This window comes from Lipotes vexillifer, unplaced genomic scaffold (assembly GCF_000442215.2).
Source record: "Lipotes vexillifer unplaced genomic scaffold, Lipotes_vexillifer_v1.1 scaffold543, whole genome shotgun sequence".
Taxonomy (NCBI): domain Eukaryota; kingdom Metazoa; phylum Chordata; class Mammalia; order Artiodactyla; family Lipotidae; genus Lipotes; species Lipotes vexillifer.
The window spans coordinates 3,174,618-3,190,428 of NW_006799055.1; the positions used below are offsets into that span (position 1 = coordinate 3,174,618).

General features: G+C 46.4%; 1 protein-coding gene across 1 annotated transcript in view; it reads right to left on the reverse strand.

The window, feature by feature from the left end:
* Positions 1-7,331: 7,331 nt before the first annotated feature.
* The window catches only part of WASF3 (WASP family member 3), a 36,844-nt gene continuing 28,364 nt past the window's right edge, over positions 7,332-15,811 (reverse strand). The window contains exons 5-9 of the mRNA XM_007471451.1: positions 15,092-15,267; positions 10,970-11,233; positions 9,292-9,659; positions 7,523-7,578; positions 7,332-7,436 (exon numbers count right to left, since the gene is read on the reverse strand). Coding sequence (XP_007471513.1) covers positions 7,332-7,436; positions 7,523-7,578; positions 9,292-9,659; positions 10,970-11,233; positions 15,092-15,267 — 969 coding nt within the window. The remainder of the gene's footprint in view (positions 7,437-7,522; positions 7,579-9,291; positions 9,660-10,969; positions 11,234-15,091; positions 15,268-15,811) is intronic.

A 15,811-nucleotide genomic window follows, 5' to 3' on the forward strand; every position in this document is an offset into this window, starting at 1 on the left:
AGCAACGCAATCTCCAGGCAGCCTGACTAAGCTAAAAGAACTTAAAAGATTTCTGCTGTTATACATTGCAAGGGGAGTGGGGAAGCACTGGGAGCTTAATTCTAGCCATGTTAACTGTCTCTCTTCAAAAAAAAAAAAAAAAATTGGCACTTTTCAGAGGAACATAATGGAATCCAGAGTCTCTAAAATGTGTTATTCACCAAGTTGAGGATACAAACCCAAACTACTAGGCATTGTGCACTCAAGAGAAGAGGCCATCAACAGAGATTCATCCCGAAAAGATCCAGATGTTGGAATTAGCAGGGAAAAATTTTTAAAGAGCTAGTGTAACTATGTTCAAAGATGTAAAGGAACATAATTTTTATTTTTTTGCCGTGACGCGAGGCATGCAGGATCTTGGTTCCCCGACCAGGGATCGAACCCGTGCCTCCTGCAGTGGAAGCTCAGAGTCTTAACCGCTGGACCAACAGGGAAGTCCCGGAAAATAAGCTTTTAATAAATGAACAAGTAGGAAATCTCAGCAGAGAAACTATAAAAAAAACCAACAGCAAATTCTAGAATGGAAAAAAAAGAACAATGAATAAAAGATATACTAGATGGGTTTAAGAGCAAATTATAGATGACAGATGAAGATCCAGTGAACCTGAAGATGGAGACATAAAAATTATCCAATCCGCAAAACAGGGAGAAAAAGAATTTTTAAATCGAAAGAGTCCCAAGCAATTGTGGGCCAACATCAAAAGGTCTAATGTATGTATACAGGCAGACCTTGGAGATACTGCAGGTTTGGTTCCAGAACACTGCAATAAAGCGAGTCACATGAACTTTTTGGTTTCTCAGTGAATATAAATTTATGTTTACACTATACTGTAGTCTATTAAGTGTGCAATAGCAATATATCTAAAAATTAATGTAAATACCTTAATTTAAAAAACTATTGCTAAAAAATGCCCAAACAATTGACAATAGTAACATCAAAGATCACTGATCACAAACCACCATAACAAATATAATAATGAAAAAGTAAAATATTGAGACGGTTACCAAAATGTGATGCAGAACATGAAGTGAGCAAATGCTGTTGGAAAAATGGCACCGACAGACTTGCTTGAGGCAGGGTTGCCACAAAGCTTTGATTTGAAAAAAATTCAGTATCTGCAAAGTGCAATAAAGCAAAGCACAAAACGAGGCCTGCCTGTAACAGCAGTATAAGAAGGCAAGTATGGCAAGGGGCAGAAAATATATTTGAAAAAAATAATGTCCAAATATTTCCCAGTTTTCATGAAAGACATAAATTTACAGATTCAATATCAGTGAACCCCAAGCAGGATAAATACAAAGAAAATCACATCTAAGGATGTGGAGCAACATTGCTGATGGCGATAAAACAGTATATCCACTTTGTAAAAGTCTGGCAGTTTCTTATAAAACTAAACAGGCACCTACCTACAATACAGAAATTTCACTCCTAGATATTTATCCAAAGATAGATGAACACATATGTCCAGAAAGGACTTGTGTAAGTCTTATCCAAGAAAATGGATAAACCCACTGTGGTATATTCCTACAAAGGAACAGTACTCAGCAATAAAAAGGAACTGACAATTGACACATGCAATAACGTGAATGAATTTCAAGAACATTACGCTCAAAGAAGCCAGATGCAAAAGGGCACGCACTGTTTTATTCTATATAGATGAAGTTCTAAACAGGCTAAATTAACCCATGGAATACAAACAAACAAAAAGCTCGAACAGTGGTTGCTCTGGGGACTGGAATAGGAGAGAACTGAATCTGAAAGCGCCCGAGAGAACTTTCTGAGGTGAGGATAATGTTTCTATCTTGATGGGATTTGCACTATACGAGGGCACACATTTTAAAACTCATTGAATGGTATACCTAAGATGTGTGCATTTCACTCTAAGTATCTTTTACCTTAAAATATTAAATACAAATATTAAACTCTAATTTATGATATACTGAAGCGCTCAGGGGTGAGGTATACTGGAACTTTGAAATGCATAAAATAAGGTGGACTGATGGATGGGTGGATGGATAGATACGGGCACATGGGCATTTACTGAACAGGTCTGCTGTGGAACAGGGGTGCCACAGTTTGAAAATAAGACTTAAGAGACCAAGTTCTGCAACCCAAGCAATGGCCAGATTCCCCATCTTTAAGGCTAGGGAGCTGGACTAGCCTAGCACTAAGAAGCCTTCTAAATATAATATAAATAAATAAGTAAAACTGACCTAAGTAAAACTAATACGCTACACAGAGTATTAGTACTAAGGCATGAGGCTGTCAAGATCAATGAATAACCAACATGCTGCAAATATGGAGAGATTTTCTATACGTCTGAAGCTGCAGCTGTGGTGGCTTAAAAAGCCCCCTCAGGGGCTTCCCTGGTGGCGCAGTGGTTAAGAACCCGCCCGCCAATGCAGGGGACATGGGTTCGAGCCCTGGTCTGGGAAGATCCCACATGCTGCGGAGCAACTAAGCCCGTGCGCCACAACTACTGAGCCTGCGCTCTAGAGCCACAACTACTGAAGCCTGCATGCCCAGAGCCCGTGCTCCGCAACAAGAGAGGCCATCGCATTGAGAAGCCTGCGTACCGCAACAAAGAGTAGCCCCCGCTCGCCGCAACTAGAGAAAGCTCACGCACAGCAACGAAGACCTGATGCAGCCAAAAAAAAAAAAAAAAAAAGCCCCCTTGGCCCTGAGTACTGGGCCCAGGAAGGTCTCCACCCTATTTGTACCCCATCTCATGACACCCCCCTTCTTCTCGCTCCATTTCACTGATACTTGGGTTCCATGGTCGCCTGTCACGGTCGTTCCCACTCAGCAAACACCAATGCTGTCCTCGCTATTAAGAAACCCCCTCCCTGCCCTGGGCTCCCAGCTAATTTCTGTCCATTCCTAGACCTCAGCTTCCCTTGGTCCAGTCTAGACTGAGCAGACCTCACCTCACCCCTGACTAAAGTACACAGACAACGATCGAAATTACTTACTCGACAACATATGACGTCTGTCTCTTTAGACGAGATGCTCCACGAGGGTTAAGACCGACCTGTGCCTCACCTTCAGCAAGTGGCCTGCAGATGCCTACGGCCAACATTCCCATCTGTCGACAAGGTGTCCGGCACAGTTCTGTGCACTTTACGTGGGTTATCGCATTTTACACGCTTCTTAAGCCTTCGAGTGTGTGTTGACGAAGGCTTCTCTTCTGCTCTGCAAACGACCATCAGTCAGTAAAGATGTATGGACCCCTATGAAGTGCCAGGTGCTGTGCTCAACAAACAGGCTGTAACAGTAAACACGAGGCCCCACGCCTGTGCTGCGGAGCCCAGGCTGTTGGGAACACACCTGGATAGAGTGGGAGCCGTGCATCCAGGGACAAGGAGGAAATACGAGGTACCTGGCAAAATGCTTGTTTTAAAAATTGCACACAATTAACTTTTGGCGAAAAAAAGTAACTGGAAAATCTGTCATTCATCCAATCACTGTACAAGCAGCTGCTCACCATTGAGGGGTCGGGGCCGTGCCGGGAGGGCCTCAGGACACGCAGAGGAACGTAGCACACGCGGAGCACACCATGCGCACGGGCAGCTCGGGGCAGCGGCCACAGCAGCCTCGACGCCAGCCTGCTCCCCCTAAGGCGCCCCTCTTACCCCCCGACCCCCTGCAATGCTGCAGTTCAGATCCCCCGAGAACCTTCCCCGGGCCAGCAGCTGATCTTCACTCCGTTTCCTCCCATAGGAAGCAGAGAGAATGCCCCTTTCAAAGGTTAAATGGAAGCACCTCAGAAGCAAGCAATGCTCCAGAATATCAGTCGCTATGATAACCGAGACTGGATGCAGTCGAGATGCCTCTGTCTTCTGGGCAGGTTGCTTCCTGCTCTGGGAACGGCTTCTTCTTTCTAACTATACCAGTGCTTTCCCGACTCACTCGAGAATCCAACCTGAACTCTTGGCTACACAAGAATTGTGCAGAAATTTAAATGGAAATCAGAGCAGTATCTTCTGTTACCTAATAATGAAAATGCTAATTAAAAGCCCCACCCTTGGGCTTCCCTGGTGGCGCAGCGGTTGGTAGTCCGCCTGCCGATGCAGGGGACACGGGTTCGTGCCCCGGTCCGGGAAGATCCTACATGCCGCGGAGCGCCTGGGCCCGTGAGCCATGGCCGCTGGGCCTGCGCGTCCGGAGCCTGTGCTCCGCAGCCGGAGAGGCCACAGCAGTGAGGGGCCCGCGTACCGCAAAAACTTCCCCCCACTCCCCGCCAAATATTAAACATACAACACTGTTATAAATAAGCAAAAGTGTTTAGGGTTAAAAGTGTAATTTTATTTAGATGTTACTTGTACATAATCTATAGTAAGATATACAAACAGATAAAAATTGTTTACTAGGAGGGTTTTTTTTTTAATACCACTTTAAATTCAATGTACAACAGCATTGGTAATACTGCAAGATGACAGACTCTGGTTTAGAAAACAAAAATTACTTGCTACTGTCGCTGACACATTCCCATGAGTGTTCAATGGATGAAAATGTATCATGAATTTCAGCTGCAAATTATTACAAAACTTTCACAACCTAGCCACTTGGTGCTCAAAAAAGATTTCGATATTCTAAAAATTTACTGAAATGAAAATGCTAATTCTCCAACAGTGTACTTTCACTGAAGAAAAGCATAAGTGACCAAATCTTATGGTTTGGGGCCAACAACAGAAAATCAACCACATCATGGGTGGTTCTGAGGAATCTTCTCATCCCTCTGCCTGATCTATGACATGAGGAAAAGCCTGTAAGAAATTAAACTAAATACACACCGGGGGGAAACGGGACAATTTAAAATAACCTTACAACATACAACTACTTTAAAATGTAAAATCCATGGATATGAAGGATGCATGTACATGTTTTTCTCCATTTGTTTTGCAAATACTTTTCGAAAATGAGAATATGGACAATTCAAAACAGTCACTTCTTCCTTTTCATGTACTATCACATTAGAAAAAGTCTGGATTTCATTTTCAGAGTAAATCAAATGCGCTGAGAAAAATACTGCAAAAAAATAATCTAAACTGGATTTTAGTCCTCTCCCCTTCTTTTAAAGGCTACATGACACATGTAAGCAAAAGCTTTTTCACTAGTCAGAATATCAAGTTGAAAATAACTTGCTAATTAAACTACAGGAAAACAACCAATACTTAACAGGCTCATGAATATTTACGAATAAAGTGCCACTAATTTTATCGTAATAAGATATACATAGAAGAAATCCTGACATGGACAGTAGCTTTATGCATTCTCTCCATCCTGAGGACAGAAGGGCCATAAAAAAAAAAAAAAAAAAGAAGAAGCATTTACCAAATACAAGTTCTAGAATTGACACAGGTGATTCCTTATCCAAAGTAAAGCTAAAGACAAAATATTATAAGAAAAAGACAAAATACGATCAAAATTGGTAAAAGTCCCAAGGAAAATGCCAACACAGTTGGCCTCCACGTTGGGAAAAAAAAAAAAAAGGAGAGAAATTAAAGAGAGAAACTGAAAAGTTCATTAATAACTACTACTTACAGGCAATAAACGTATGGTGACGAGCTCCAAGACACAGAAACTCAATCAAGAACCACGTGCCCAGACAGCTGGCTTTCGCTGTAAAGACTCGGATAGCCTGGCCCGGGCACTGGGAAAGGTAATACAGACCTGAGGCTTTTCAGAGTTCCAGCCTAGGTGACTACAAGCCCGTCAGGCTGGCCTTGCAGGATGACCACGACCTTCCACAGGCCGCAAGTGTCCCTCGGGGACACAGACGTGACGGGGGGCCGGTGACGTCCTGAGGAGAACTCATTAACAAAACCCGGCAGTCGGGGTCCTGCTGGCATTCTACCGTCCACCCAAACACCTCTGTCTCAGCTACGGATTCCTGGGTCACAACTGAGAGCCACTAGGACCCACAGTCCGTTTGACACACGGTACAGACGAAAGCACTGCTCAGTGGGTAAAGTGTCTCGTACATCTGTGAAGTTATATCTGAGATCAAAGCCTGGGGTGTTTATTCCTTCCAAACAAGCAGTTACCCTTCACCCAGCATTACAGAATGTAAGCTCTCATTCATGAGTTTCCCAGGGGTTTGCCTTGGGCAGGAAAATCTGCCTGGGCTCGCGTGTCACCACGTGGGAAGGGACAAGGAAGGGACGTGACCTGCTCCAGCGAAGGGGCGACTCTCCTCTGAGGTACCTGGTCCAGCCTCGTGTGCTGACGACCATGTGGGAAAGGGACCGATGTGCTTCTAGGACAGAGCGAAGGCCCTACTCGTGCTGGGTCCCTAACTGGCCATAGCACCAGGAAAGGTGAAAAGCTACCCAAGTCTCCTTTCACCTAAACTGAAGCTGTCAGGATTCAGACCAGGTGGGGCGAGGTGCCACCTGGCCCCTCCTCTGCAGCACCGAGGCCTCCACATGGCCTCACTTAGCACATGGCTCCGGAAGAGAGGTTGTGCAGGGCTCTGCACCCGGGGCCACCCGGGGCCAGGCAGGCTGGCACCCGAGCTGCAAGGACTGCCAAGGCTTCTGCGTGCCATCGCAGATGGCAACGGCCCCGAAGGAGGGCTGTTCTCCGCTTTCATTGCTACTGCGCTGCTGAAACCCCTTACAAAACTCCTCAACAAGCACCGACTCCATGGATGCCCACAGGGGATCCTGCCTGCAAAGGGCCAAGTTCCCATTTCACAAGAGTGAGCAAAGGAAACGCAATTCTTCAACAGAACATTCCAACGCACAGAGGCTACCAGGCCGAGAGACTGAAAACAGAAACATCTAATTCTCCTACTTGTCAGATCTTTCTCTCTAGAACCAACTTCTTCTGAAACACATTAAAAAAAAAAAAAAAAAAGTGGAAACGATATCACTTACTGATGGGAAGACACCAGTCTGACGCACAGTCATTAATCTTGCAAAGACCAGACATCAGGCAGCTTCACAAACACACAGCGAGTCTGCAGGGTTTTAATGATCAAGGAGAGTGAACCCAAACTGCACTAAGTACTTTCATGGCCAGGAGAAAGGAAAGCGGAGGGCTGTTTTCAGGACAATGCAATAGTTACAGCTTATTTCCTCGTGTGCAGCGCGGTTTGCTATGTTTCGTGGCGCTTAAGTATTCCACAGTAAATACTGAAAAACCCAGAATTTTTGCATGTGCAAGAGCGATCTCACATTATCGATACAAAAGTCGCTAAGCTACGGGATTACAATACCACTATGTGGGCGCCGCGGCCACAGAGATCGGCAGCACACTCCCCAGCCTGGCGCCCTGGGCGCCAGCCTCAGTCGGACCAGTCGTTCTCGTCCAGCTCCGAGTCATCGTCCGAGTCGCTGTACTCGACGGCGATGCGGCGGGGCAGGATGGTGGCCACGTCGTTGCCCACAGGCTCGCGCTTGGCTTCCTGCTCCTGCAGTTCTTGCTGTACTCGACGGCGATGCGGCGGGACAGGATGGTGGCCACGTCGTTGCCCACAGGCTCGCGCTTGGCTTCCTGCTCCTGCAGTTCTTGCACCTTCTTCAGCTGAATTCCTGGACACATGGGACACGGCTTAGAATGACACCCCTCGGCGTGTACCGCTCCAATCATGCAGAACGGACGGGGAGGTCTACCCAGCTGCTGTTCTCCCTACTGACACTCTAAGAAAAAGCCTGAGAAATCTGAGGGGAGAAGCTTGGGAAACAGAGTTTCATGAGCAAGAAAAAAGGAACGTGTAAAGTCATAAGGTTCTTTACAGCGATGCGTTGAAATGTAAGAAAGTCAGTTACAATTTCAGTGCACACGAGCACCGTGAAAGAAAACTCCAGGACGGCACAGCCTGACCCGGCAGCCACCGGGCACGAGAGGCTGTTTCAAGGTAGATTTATTACGGTGGCCGGTGGCCCCCATAGTGGACCGTGTTCCTGGACAGCCTGGAACCCAAAGCCTTGGGAAACAGAGCCAAGAGCTTCTGGCTAAGCGGGCGAGGTAAGTGGGAAAAGCTTAACTTCAACAATTACCGATGAAAATGGGTGTGAGATCGCAATCATCTTACTCTCTTACTTTTGTAAGTAACGAAATGGGATATCTAACAATGTACTGTGTCATTTCCTTAACCTTTTCTTGCAGAGTAATTTCAGACCTATAAAGTAGCCGTAGGACTAGTAGAAAAACGTTCCCATATAACCTACTCAGATTCCCCAACCGATAACATCTGACCAAATTTATCCTCTATCACCCTCATTTACACACACACACACACATACTTTTTTTCTGGACCACTTGAGAGTTAAGTGGCATATAATGTCCCTTTGCCCCTAAAATGCTTCATGTGTCTTTGCTAAAAAAAAAAAATCGATCAAAATCAGACTATCAGCAGAGATACAATAGTACCATCTATTCTATGAATTTTATTTAAATTTTGCAAATAGACCTAACATAACAAACGAAAAAGGTTTTCCACTAGGTTTGGGATCCGCCATGGGATCTCACCTGTTACATTACCTGCCGCGTTTCATTAACCTCCCTTAATCTCCGTGTTCTACGACCTTCATGTTTTTGTAGGACGTCCCTCGATGTGGGCCCCTCAGAGGTTTCCTCTGACAGATCCAGGTTACGGATCCCTCTCATTGGACAAGGCTCACAGGTGTCAAAAAGCAAAACACTCTCCTACCAGGACCCCAAACGCGTGATCAGTGAGGTATTCTGACTCCGGGACTTTTTTCTTGACAAAATCGTCAGTAACGTCAATGCATACAAGAGCTCCCCGCCCTGATCTGACCAGAGACGCTCCACTTCTTAAGCTTTTATGCTCTGGGGTTTGGTGTAGGACCTTCACCTGACAAGGCTTTTGCTACTTAAATAAATGTTGAAAATCTACTGGCTTAGCACATCAAACTAAAAATATGAAAAGGCTAAGTAAGTTACATCCTAGGTTTCTAAAAAAGCCAAATCACTGACATGAGCTCATTTTCTTTCATTTATACTTTGGCCCTTAGAGTAGAACGCAGAGAAAAAAAATCCAACTAATTAATGATCATTTTTATTATGTTTCTGCTCAAGTAAAGCTTTCCTGAATTCAGTGCTTTATCACTGAGCTTACTTTGCACTGAAAAAAAAAATGTGTCCACTATTAAGAAAAAAGAAAACCAAACAAGGCTCCTTTGACCCTCTTCTACCGGTCCTCTGGGGCAGAGGGGGTCCCTGGAAGCAGACGAGGCTGCAGCCGCCGGGACAGGGGGCAGCGTCCCGGGACGCGCACTCACCCATCCGAATGGCAGCGAGGAGGTCGCTCCGGGCGTCGCTCACGGGCGGCTGCGCAGCCTCCGGCCTCTTTGCCTCGGCTCCCGGCAGGCCGTGCATCGGGGAGGGGGAGAGCGAAGAGCCGGCACCCGGAGGGCCCGGCGGCGGCGGCGGGGGGCCCGGGGGGGGCGGGGCCGTGACCACCAGCCCACCGGAGGGAGGGTGGGAAGGACCCGCGTAGGAGGGGCCGGCGGACGCTGGGAAGGGGGCCTGCGTGGGCATCTGGAGGGGGCTGACGAAGGCAGTCTGTGCGGAAGGGATCATGGGCGGGGGCGGCGGCGGCGGGGGTCCTGAGGGGTTGTAATACTCCATGATCTGTGCCGGGAGCATCCTGGCGGAGACACGAAACAAGAGTCACCAAAGAGCAACCCAGGGTCCCAACCTCGGAGGTTCCCGCACGCCTCGGAGAGGGGCCTCCCTGGACAAGACGCACACTGGCAGCTGAATTTACAACACTGCAGGACACGAACATCCACGCTTTGGATCACAGGTCCACATAAATCCCTAAGTCGGAATTCAAGATCATCTACTGACGTGCACCAGAAAGTTAACCACTGAAAACGTAACTTTCTGTGGAACACTGGAATAGCTGACTGCAGAGGTAAGAAGGCAGCACAAATGCATCCTTTGCACGAGGCATCTCAGAAGTGGTGGCTTGAAAACCCATCTTACAAGGGTTCTGTGGCCAATCAGATTGGAAAATTCTGTATTTTATATCGCATTTCCATGGAAATTCCCCAAGCCCATGACGCCCATCAGAATATCCAAAGCTTTGAAAACCCCTCCAGCCAAGAAATCTGCTGAGTTCTGTTTAGCCAAGAGCTTTCCAAACCAACTGGACCGCAAACCCTCTCTGCCTGATACTTGGTAAGAGCCACAGAACACACTCTGGGGATCCTGACTTAAAGAGAACCAGCCACAGGGAGAAAACCTCGGGGAGCTGAGGGACATACATTCAGAATGTGACCCACGCTGCTCTGGAGTGAAGAAAAACACTATTGATGGAAACACATTTTCAACTTCCCTGGGCGCTGACTTGGAGGGGCTAACTCTTTAAAGACTGAGGTTGTGCGAAAACTACAGCCTATCAAAAGACAGGCAGGGGCTTCAATTAACAAACGCTAAACAGGAGGGTCTTTGTTTAGGTGGTGTTCGAATTTTTGCCAAACGACAGAAAACAAGAGGACCTGGTGGCAGAAGAGTATTTGGGTACCAAGAGGCCCGGGTTACATGTACAAGTGTAGCAAGTGCTGCACTGTATAGCTTTCTCCTTTGAGATACGAGTTCTCTGCGGTTCGCCCGGCATATCAGAGAAACACTGGAGCATCTGGGACAGGCTCACAAAACTGGCAGCTCGTCCTTTGTCAATGCCTTGGCTCAGTCATTCAGACATAAAGGGAACGTGTGTTTGCGAATACAGACACCAACCTGAGGTTTATCTGTAATAAAAAGGGGGAGCAGCATATGACACTGCATTTTTTCACACAGGATTTCTCACGACTGACAGTATCCGTATCCGGTCATTCTTGGCTGCATCCTGGCCTCCACAGTGTGATTATTCAGTGAAAATTCTTCCACCACGCACAGCAAGCCCCCAGTGCAATGGCAAGCCACGGTCAGAGCCCGGGAGTGGGGAATTACCCGTAGTCGGCGGGAGCCAGGGGCGCGGGGGCCTGCGACGCCTCTGTGGCCTGCGGCGGGGGCGGAGGCGGCTTCTGGGGCCGGTTCAGGGCCAGGTGCCTGGCTGAGGCCGACGGGGGCCGGAACTCGTGCTCGGGGGCCTGGGCTGCCGGCCCGCGTGGCGGTGCATCACCCGCTCCGTGGGAAGGCGTCCCGGGCTGCGGGTGCAGAGAATGGTTGGGGGTGGCAGGATACGAGTAATCCGTGACGTCCGACGCGTGGGACCTGACGGCCAGAACCAGGGGTGGGGGAAAACGACGTAAGTGAAAAAGATTTCCCCTCCCAGGCATCAGCATGTATTTGAATAATAACACGGCCAAGGCACAGAAATCACACGCTTATTCCCTTTCCCATCAACTAGGTCTAGGCCCACAAGCGACAATGTAATCACGACTTTAGAAGCAAGCGCCAGGGTTACACGGATTCAGAGCTGCAGCTTTGAAGTGAGTGCATCAGACGGACGGGCAAGCGGCAGACAGCAGAGCCCCCTTCCTCAACATCGCAGCCGACTCTTTTCTAAGAGAGGCTGCAAGACACACTGTGCTTAACTTGAAAATGGCATCGGAGACCTAAGATTTTAGTGCAATGAAACTGACGGCATATGATGAGACCTTATCAAATGGCAGACGAACCGGATACATATTAACAGTAAGAACAGAAAAAGAAATCAAGGATGCAATACGGTGAGTCGCAGTTTTCTTAAACAGAAGAAACATATTTAGCCAAAAACGAGAGGAGGAGTGCGGTGCCATGCGCAGAGGCCCTCTTGCTGTCTCTGAACGCACGGGTGGGAGGGAAACTCTGAAAGGAATGCACGTCTCGTTTTAGTCAGCAGGGTTCATAAGGATGCTGGTACCCGGCCGCTGGGGCAGGGGAGGGCTCGGCAACGCCACAGGGTGTTAGTCACCCGGGTTACGGGATGCGTGGTCAGTACAGGGGGCACATCCTCTCGCGACGCCGAAGCAGGGGGCTGCTGAGGCTGCGATCCAAGAACAGGCGGAGCGACAAACCCTCTGGGCGTCCTGTCGTCTCCCGAGCTCCCTGCCTGCTGCAGTTTCCTGGCGTCACTCACAAACTCAACGCCCATCTTCCTTCTCTCCCACTGTTCTCTTCTGGTTCTTACTTTTCTCACACTTACTTGCTGGTTTCTGTTAGGATTCAGCTTGTGTCTCTCCCTCTGAAGGAAAGAGGCAAACACACATTGGGTCTTTGGAATTCAGACAGCAGCGTCCTTGGAGTATCACACCACACAGAAAAGCTCTTTAAATGGCAAAAGATTGCTGGCTTTTTCTTTTTCCTTCCCTAATTGCAATATAATAATAACTTGTAACTCACTTTCTTCTCCCCTAAGTGCACTATAAATTCTAGATTACAGTGTGCGTATGACTGTCTTTTGAACTATGGCAACTTCTTGCTGGTGAGAGAGTTAAAAATATTTTCAACGGGGGAAGACTCTGACTGTATTTAGATTTACCTTATTTTAAAAACGTAAAGACCTAAAACTCTGGAGTCCTTGACGATGGGTGCTTGGCTCTGTCAGGGGGGCTACGTCATAGACTGGGCATAACTTTCTAAGGGAAACGGACTTATCTACAAAACACGGAGTGCTTCTGAGGGGATGAGAAGCCAGGAACTGGGAATATTCTGGCACAATTTGGAAAGCTGTCCTGCAAAGCAGCTTGGTGATAAAGGGCCGAAAGGAGGCAATACACACGGCATAATCGGATGGAGGAAAGGAACGGGCGGTGAATGTCCGACATCAAGACTTACAGCAGGAGAGCGGGAAGGACAGGGCTCCGACGAAGGGTGGGTGGGAGACGGGACCGGTCACTCGAGGGGTCACTGCCCAAGTACAGGGGACACCGGTGGGCTGGAGGAGAGGTGAGGAGGGGGGTGACCTCTGAGAGACAAGGACCCCTACAGGAAGGCAGAAATCAGCCACAGAAGACATGGCACTAGTGTGGGCACGAGCGGGTGGTCCTGAAGCTGCATGAGCATCAGGAATTATCTGTTACGGGAAAGAGAACTTGGAGGAGTGAAGACAAGATGGAAACAGGAGGAAGTAGGTGTAAGCAGTGGAGACCCAGTGGGAGAATCAAACGAATCCCGCAGGGTTCTGTGGGTGGGAGGGTGGGCAGAGTCGGGCATCTGCAGCACCCAGGACAGGAGGAGGAAAGGGGCGAGGACGGTGGGCAAGGAGGCATCCTGCTTCCGGATCGCTGGGGAGAGCAGTGGGCAGGCACTGCATCAAGTCTCATCCTAAATGTACGCTTAGAATCAAACCATTCCTGACCATCTACAAAGAGAGTAAAAACTTATCATCAGTTTATGTGATCAGCTTAAAATATGTAAGTTACATGAACAACTTATACACATACCATGACACTTGATACTCAAATTTCCCTGTTATCCTGAATACATCCATTAAAAACCAAGTTTCTAAATAATACTTAAAACATGAATACAAGAAGTTAAAAAATCAAAAGATAGAAAACAGAGCAGGATTTCACTTTTGTAAAAGAAAAATATACACATTTACAGAAAAAAGACCAAAGAAAAAAATACACTAAAATGCAAAAAAAGTGGTTTCTTTGGATAACAGGATTATGAATACTTTAATTTTTTCTATAATTTCCAAATATGGAAAGTTTATCTTATTTCATAATAAGAAAAATAGTGATATACTTTAGTCAAATAAAAAATAAAAATTTCCAAAATAATTTAAGGGATATCATCCATCAATTGTACACCCAGTATGGCACAATCTAATCTCAGATTCTAGAATAAATATCAGTTATTCAACTGAGGGATTTAAAAAAAGTCATTTTCCATCTATCTACTGAAATGAAAGAGAATATATGGAGAATTACAAAGTACATGTTTTGCATGAGTCAACAGTCACAACTAAGTTAGCTGGAAAAAAACAAAACCCAAATGGCCCTCCTGGGAGCTATATCAAGTTCAAGCACTTCTCTCGCCCAAAGAACTATGGGCACAAGTGTATCATCATTCTTACTTTCCACAGAAATAAACTGACATAAAGATGAAAACTTGAGGCCAGAGCTCAGTTAAAGCTCCAAGAATTCTCTAAGAGCTCACCGATCACAGCTTGTACAGAAAAATGACCTAGACCTGCCTCATAGACAATGACTGACAGCCCTTGTGGGGTAGGAGTATTTATGGGGCTGTAACCACCAAATATTAAAAGCATCTGTGTCAGTCTGTGCTAAACACTGAGGTTAATAAAGATAAACATAAAAAAAAAAAACAAAACAAAACCCAGATCTAACGCAAGGTCCAGGTTGTTGCTGTTTGTGAAACATCCTTGAATCACGTTTAAGAATTCTCTATTCACATTTTTAAACACTGACGGAAGACTCCAACTTTACAGAAGCAGAAATAGGAAATTAACCGTAAGTTACAATTGACTGCTCAGCTCTCCTTCAGTGAAGCCCTTTTGGGATAGATGCTGCTTAAAAGATGCTCACATCTTTCACGTCTGCAAGAGAGATTTTTACTTAATTGCTAACAAATTTTTCAAGTAAACTTCAACAGAATTCTCCCCCTGCAATTAGAGTACATAAGATTAGCGAACTGAAGGGAAAAAAATCTTTGTTCATCACTTTTAGAAAAGGTTATCAAAAAAAACAACAGCTATTCCTTGATCACATCAGCTACCACCTACCAATCAATCGGTTCAGATACCAAGTGGCAAAGGAAATGCAACATTCTAAGCAAAAGAGGCGGAGAGAGAATTAAATGATTATTAAAATTAAAAGGGTCAGTCATAGGCAGTTACTATGCCCAAATTCAGAATCAATGTTAAAACAGTACATCTAGGTTAATGGAATGCTCAAGTTAAATCAGAGAGACAGAAAATCACACAAAGTAACCCGACGTCATAGAAAACTGCTGTAAACTATTATTTCGAAGTCAAAACATATATACCGTTCATTTTTAAGGAAAGTTTGGAAACACACTGTGGGCCACAGAAGCACAATGCTATCGTGCATTTCCATTTACAGGGAAGCCAAGGCCGGCTTGCACACACACATGCACACGAACACGCACACGCACACACACCTAGTGTCTGGGGACAGGGATCCCTCGGAAGATGCTCCGTGGTGTACGCTCTGCGACAACCTGGTGTCGGGTCTAAGCTCTTTGTCATACGCCATCATATTCCATTCCTGGCGCCTGTTTCTGGCTTTTCTAACCTTTTTCACCTCCCGGGTTGTGCCATCTATACGCTTTTGCTCCTGACGTCCGGGAAGGAAGGCAAGCGTGCCGAGACAGAGGGAAGGAAAAAAGCAGGTTAGTGCAGTGGCCCCGGCAGGCACGAGCCCGGCGTGCAGACAAGGCAGGCCCGTCTCCATCACTCCCGGGTCAAGAACGTTCTAACACGCTTACCCAACTCAGACCCAACCAAAATAACACATACCTAACGACTTAACATCGACACATCAAAGTTACTGTGCTGCAACTTCAGGAGTCGCTTATCATCATTTTTGGTCAAGAATTCTCACTTCACTAGGATTTAGCTCGTTTTCAATGTACGACACCTTTTAGATCTCTATTATACACATGAAATACCTGCCCGCACCAGACAGAGAAATCGTTTCCCACCCCTACACCATTCTGACTTGTTAACGTGCAATCATCTTGCAAAACATAATTTTAAATGCTCCATTTCAGTTTGAAAAGGCTATTCCAGAATATTTAAGCGAACCCTGCAACTAGCTTAACAAAAACAAAAACAAGATCAGAACTTACCTTCCCTCCTGTACAAAGAATCATTCCTGC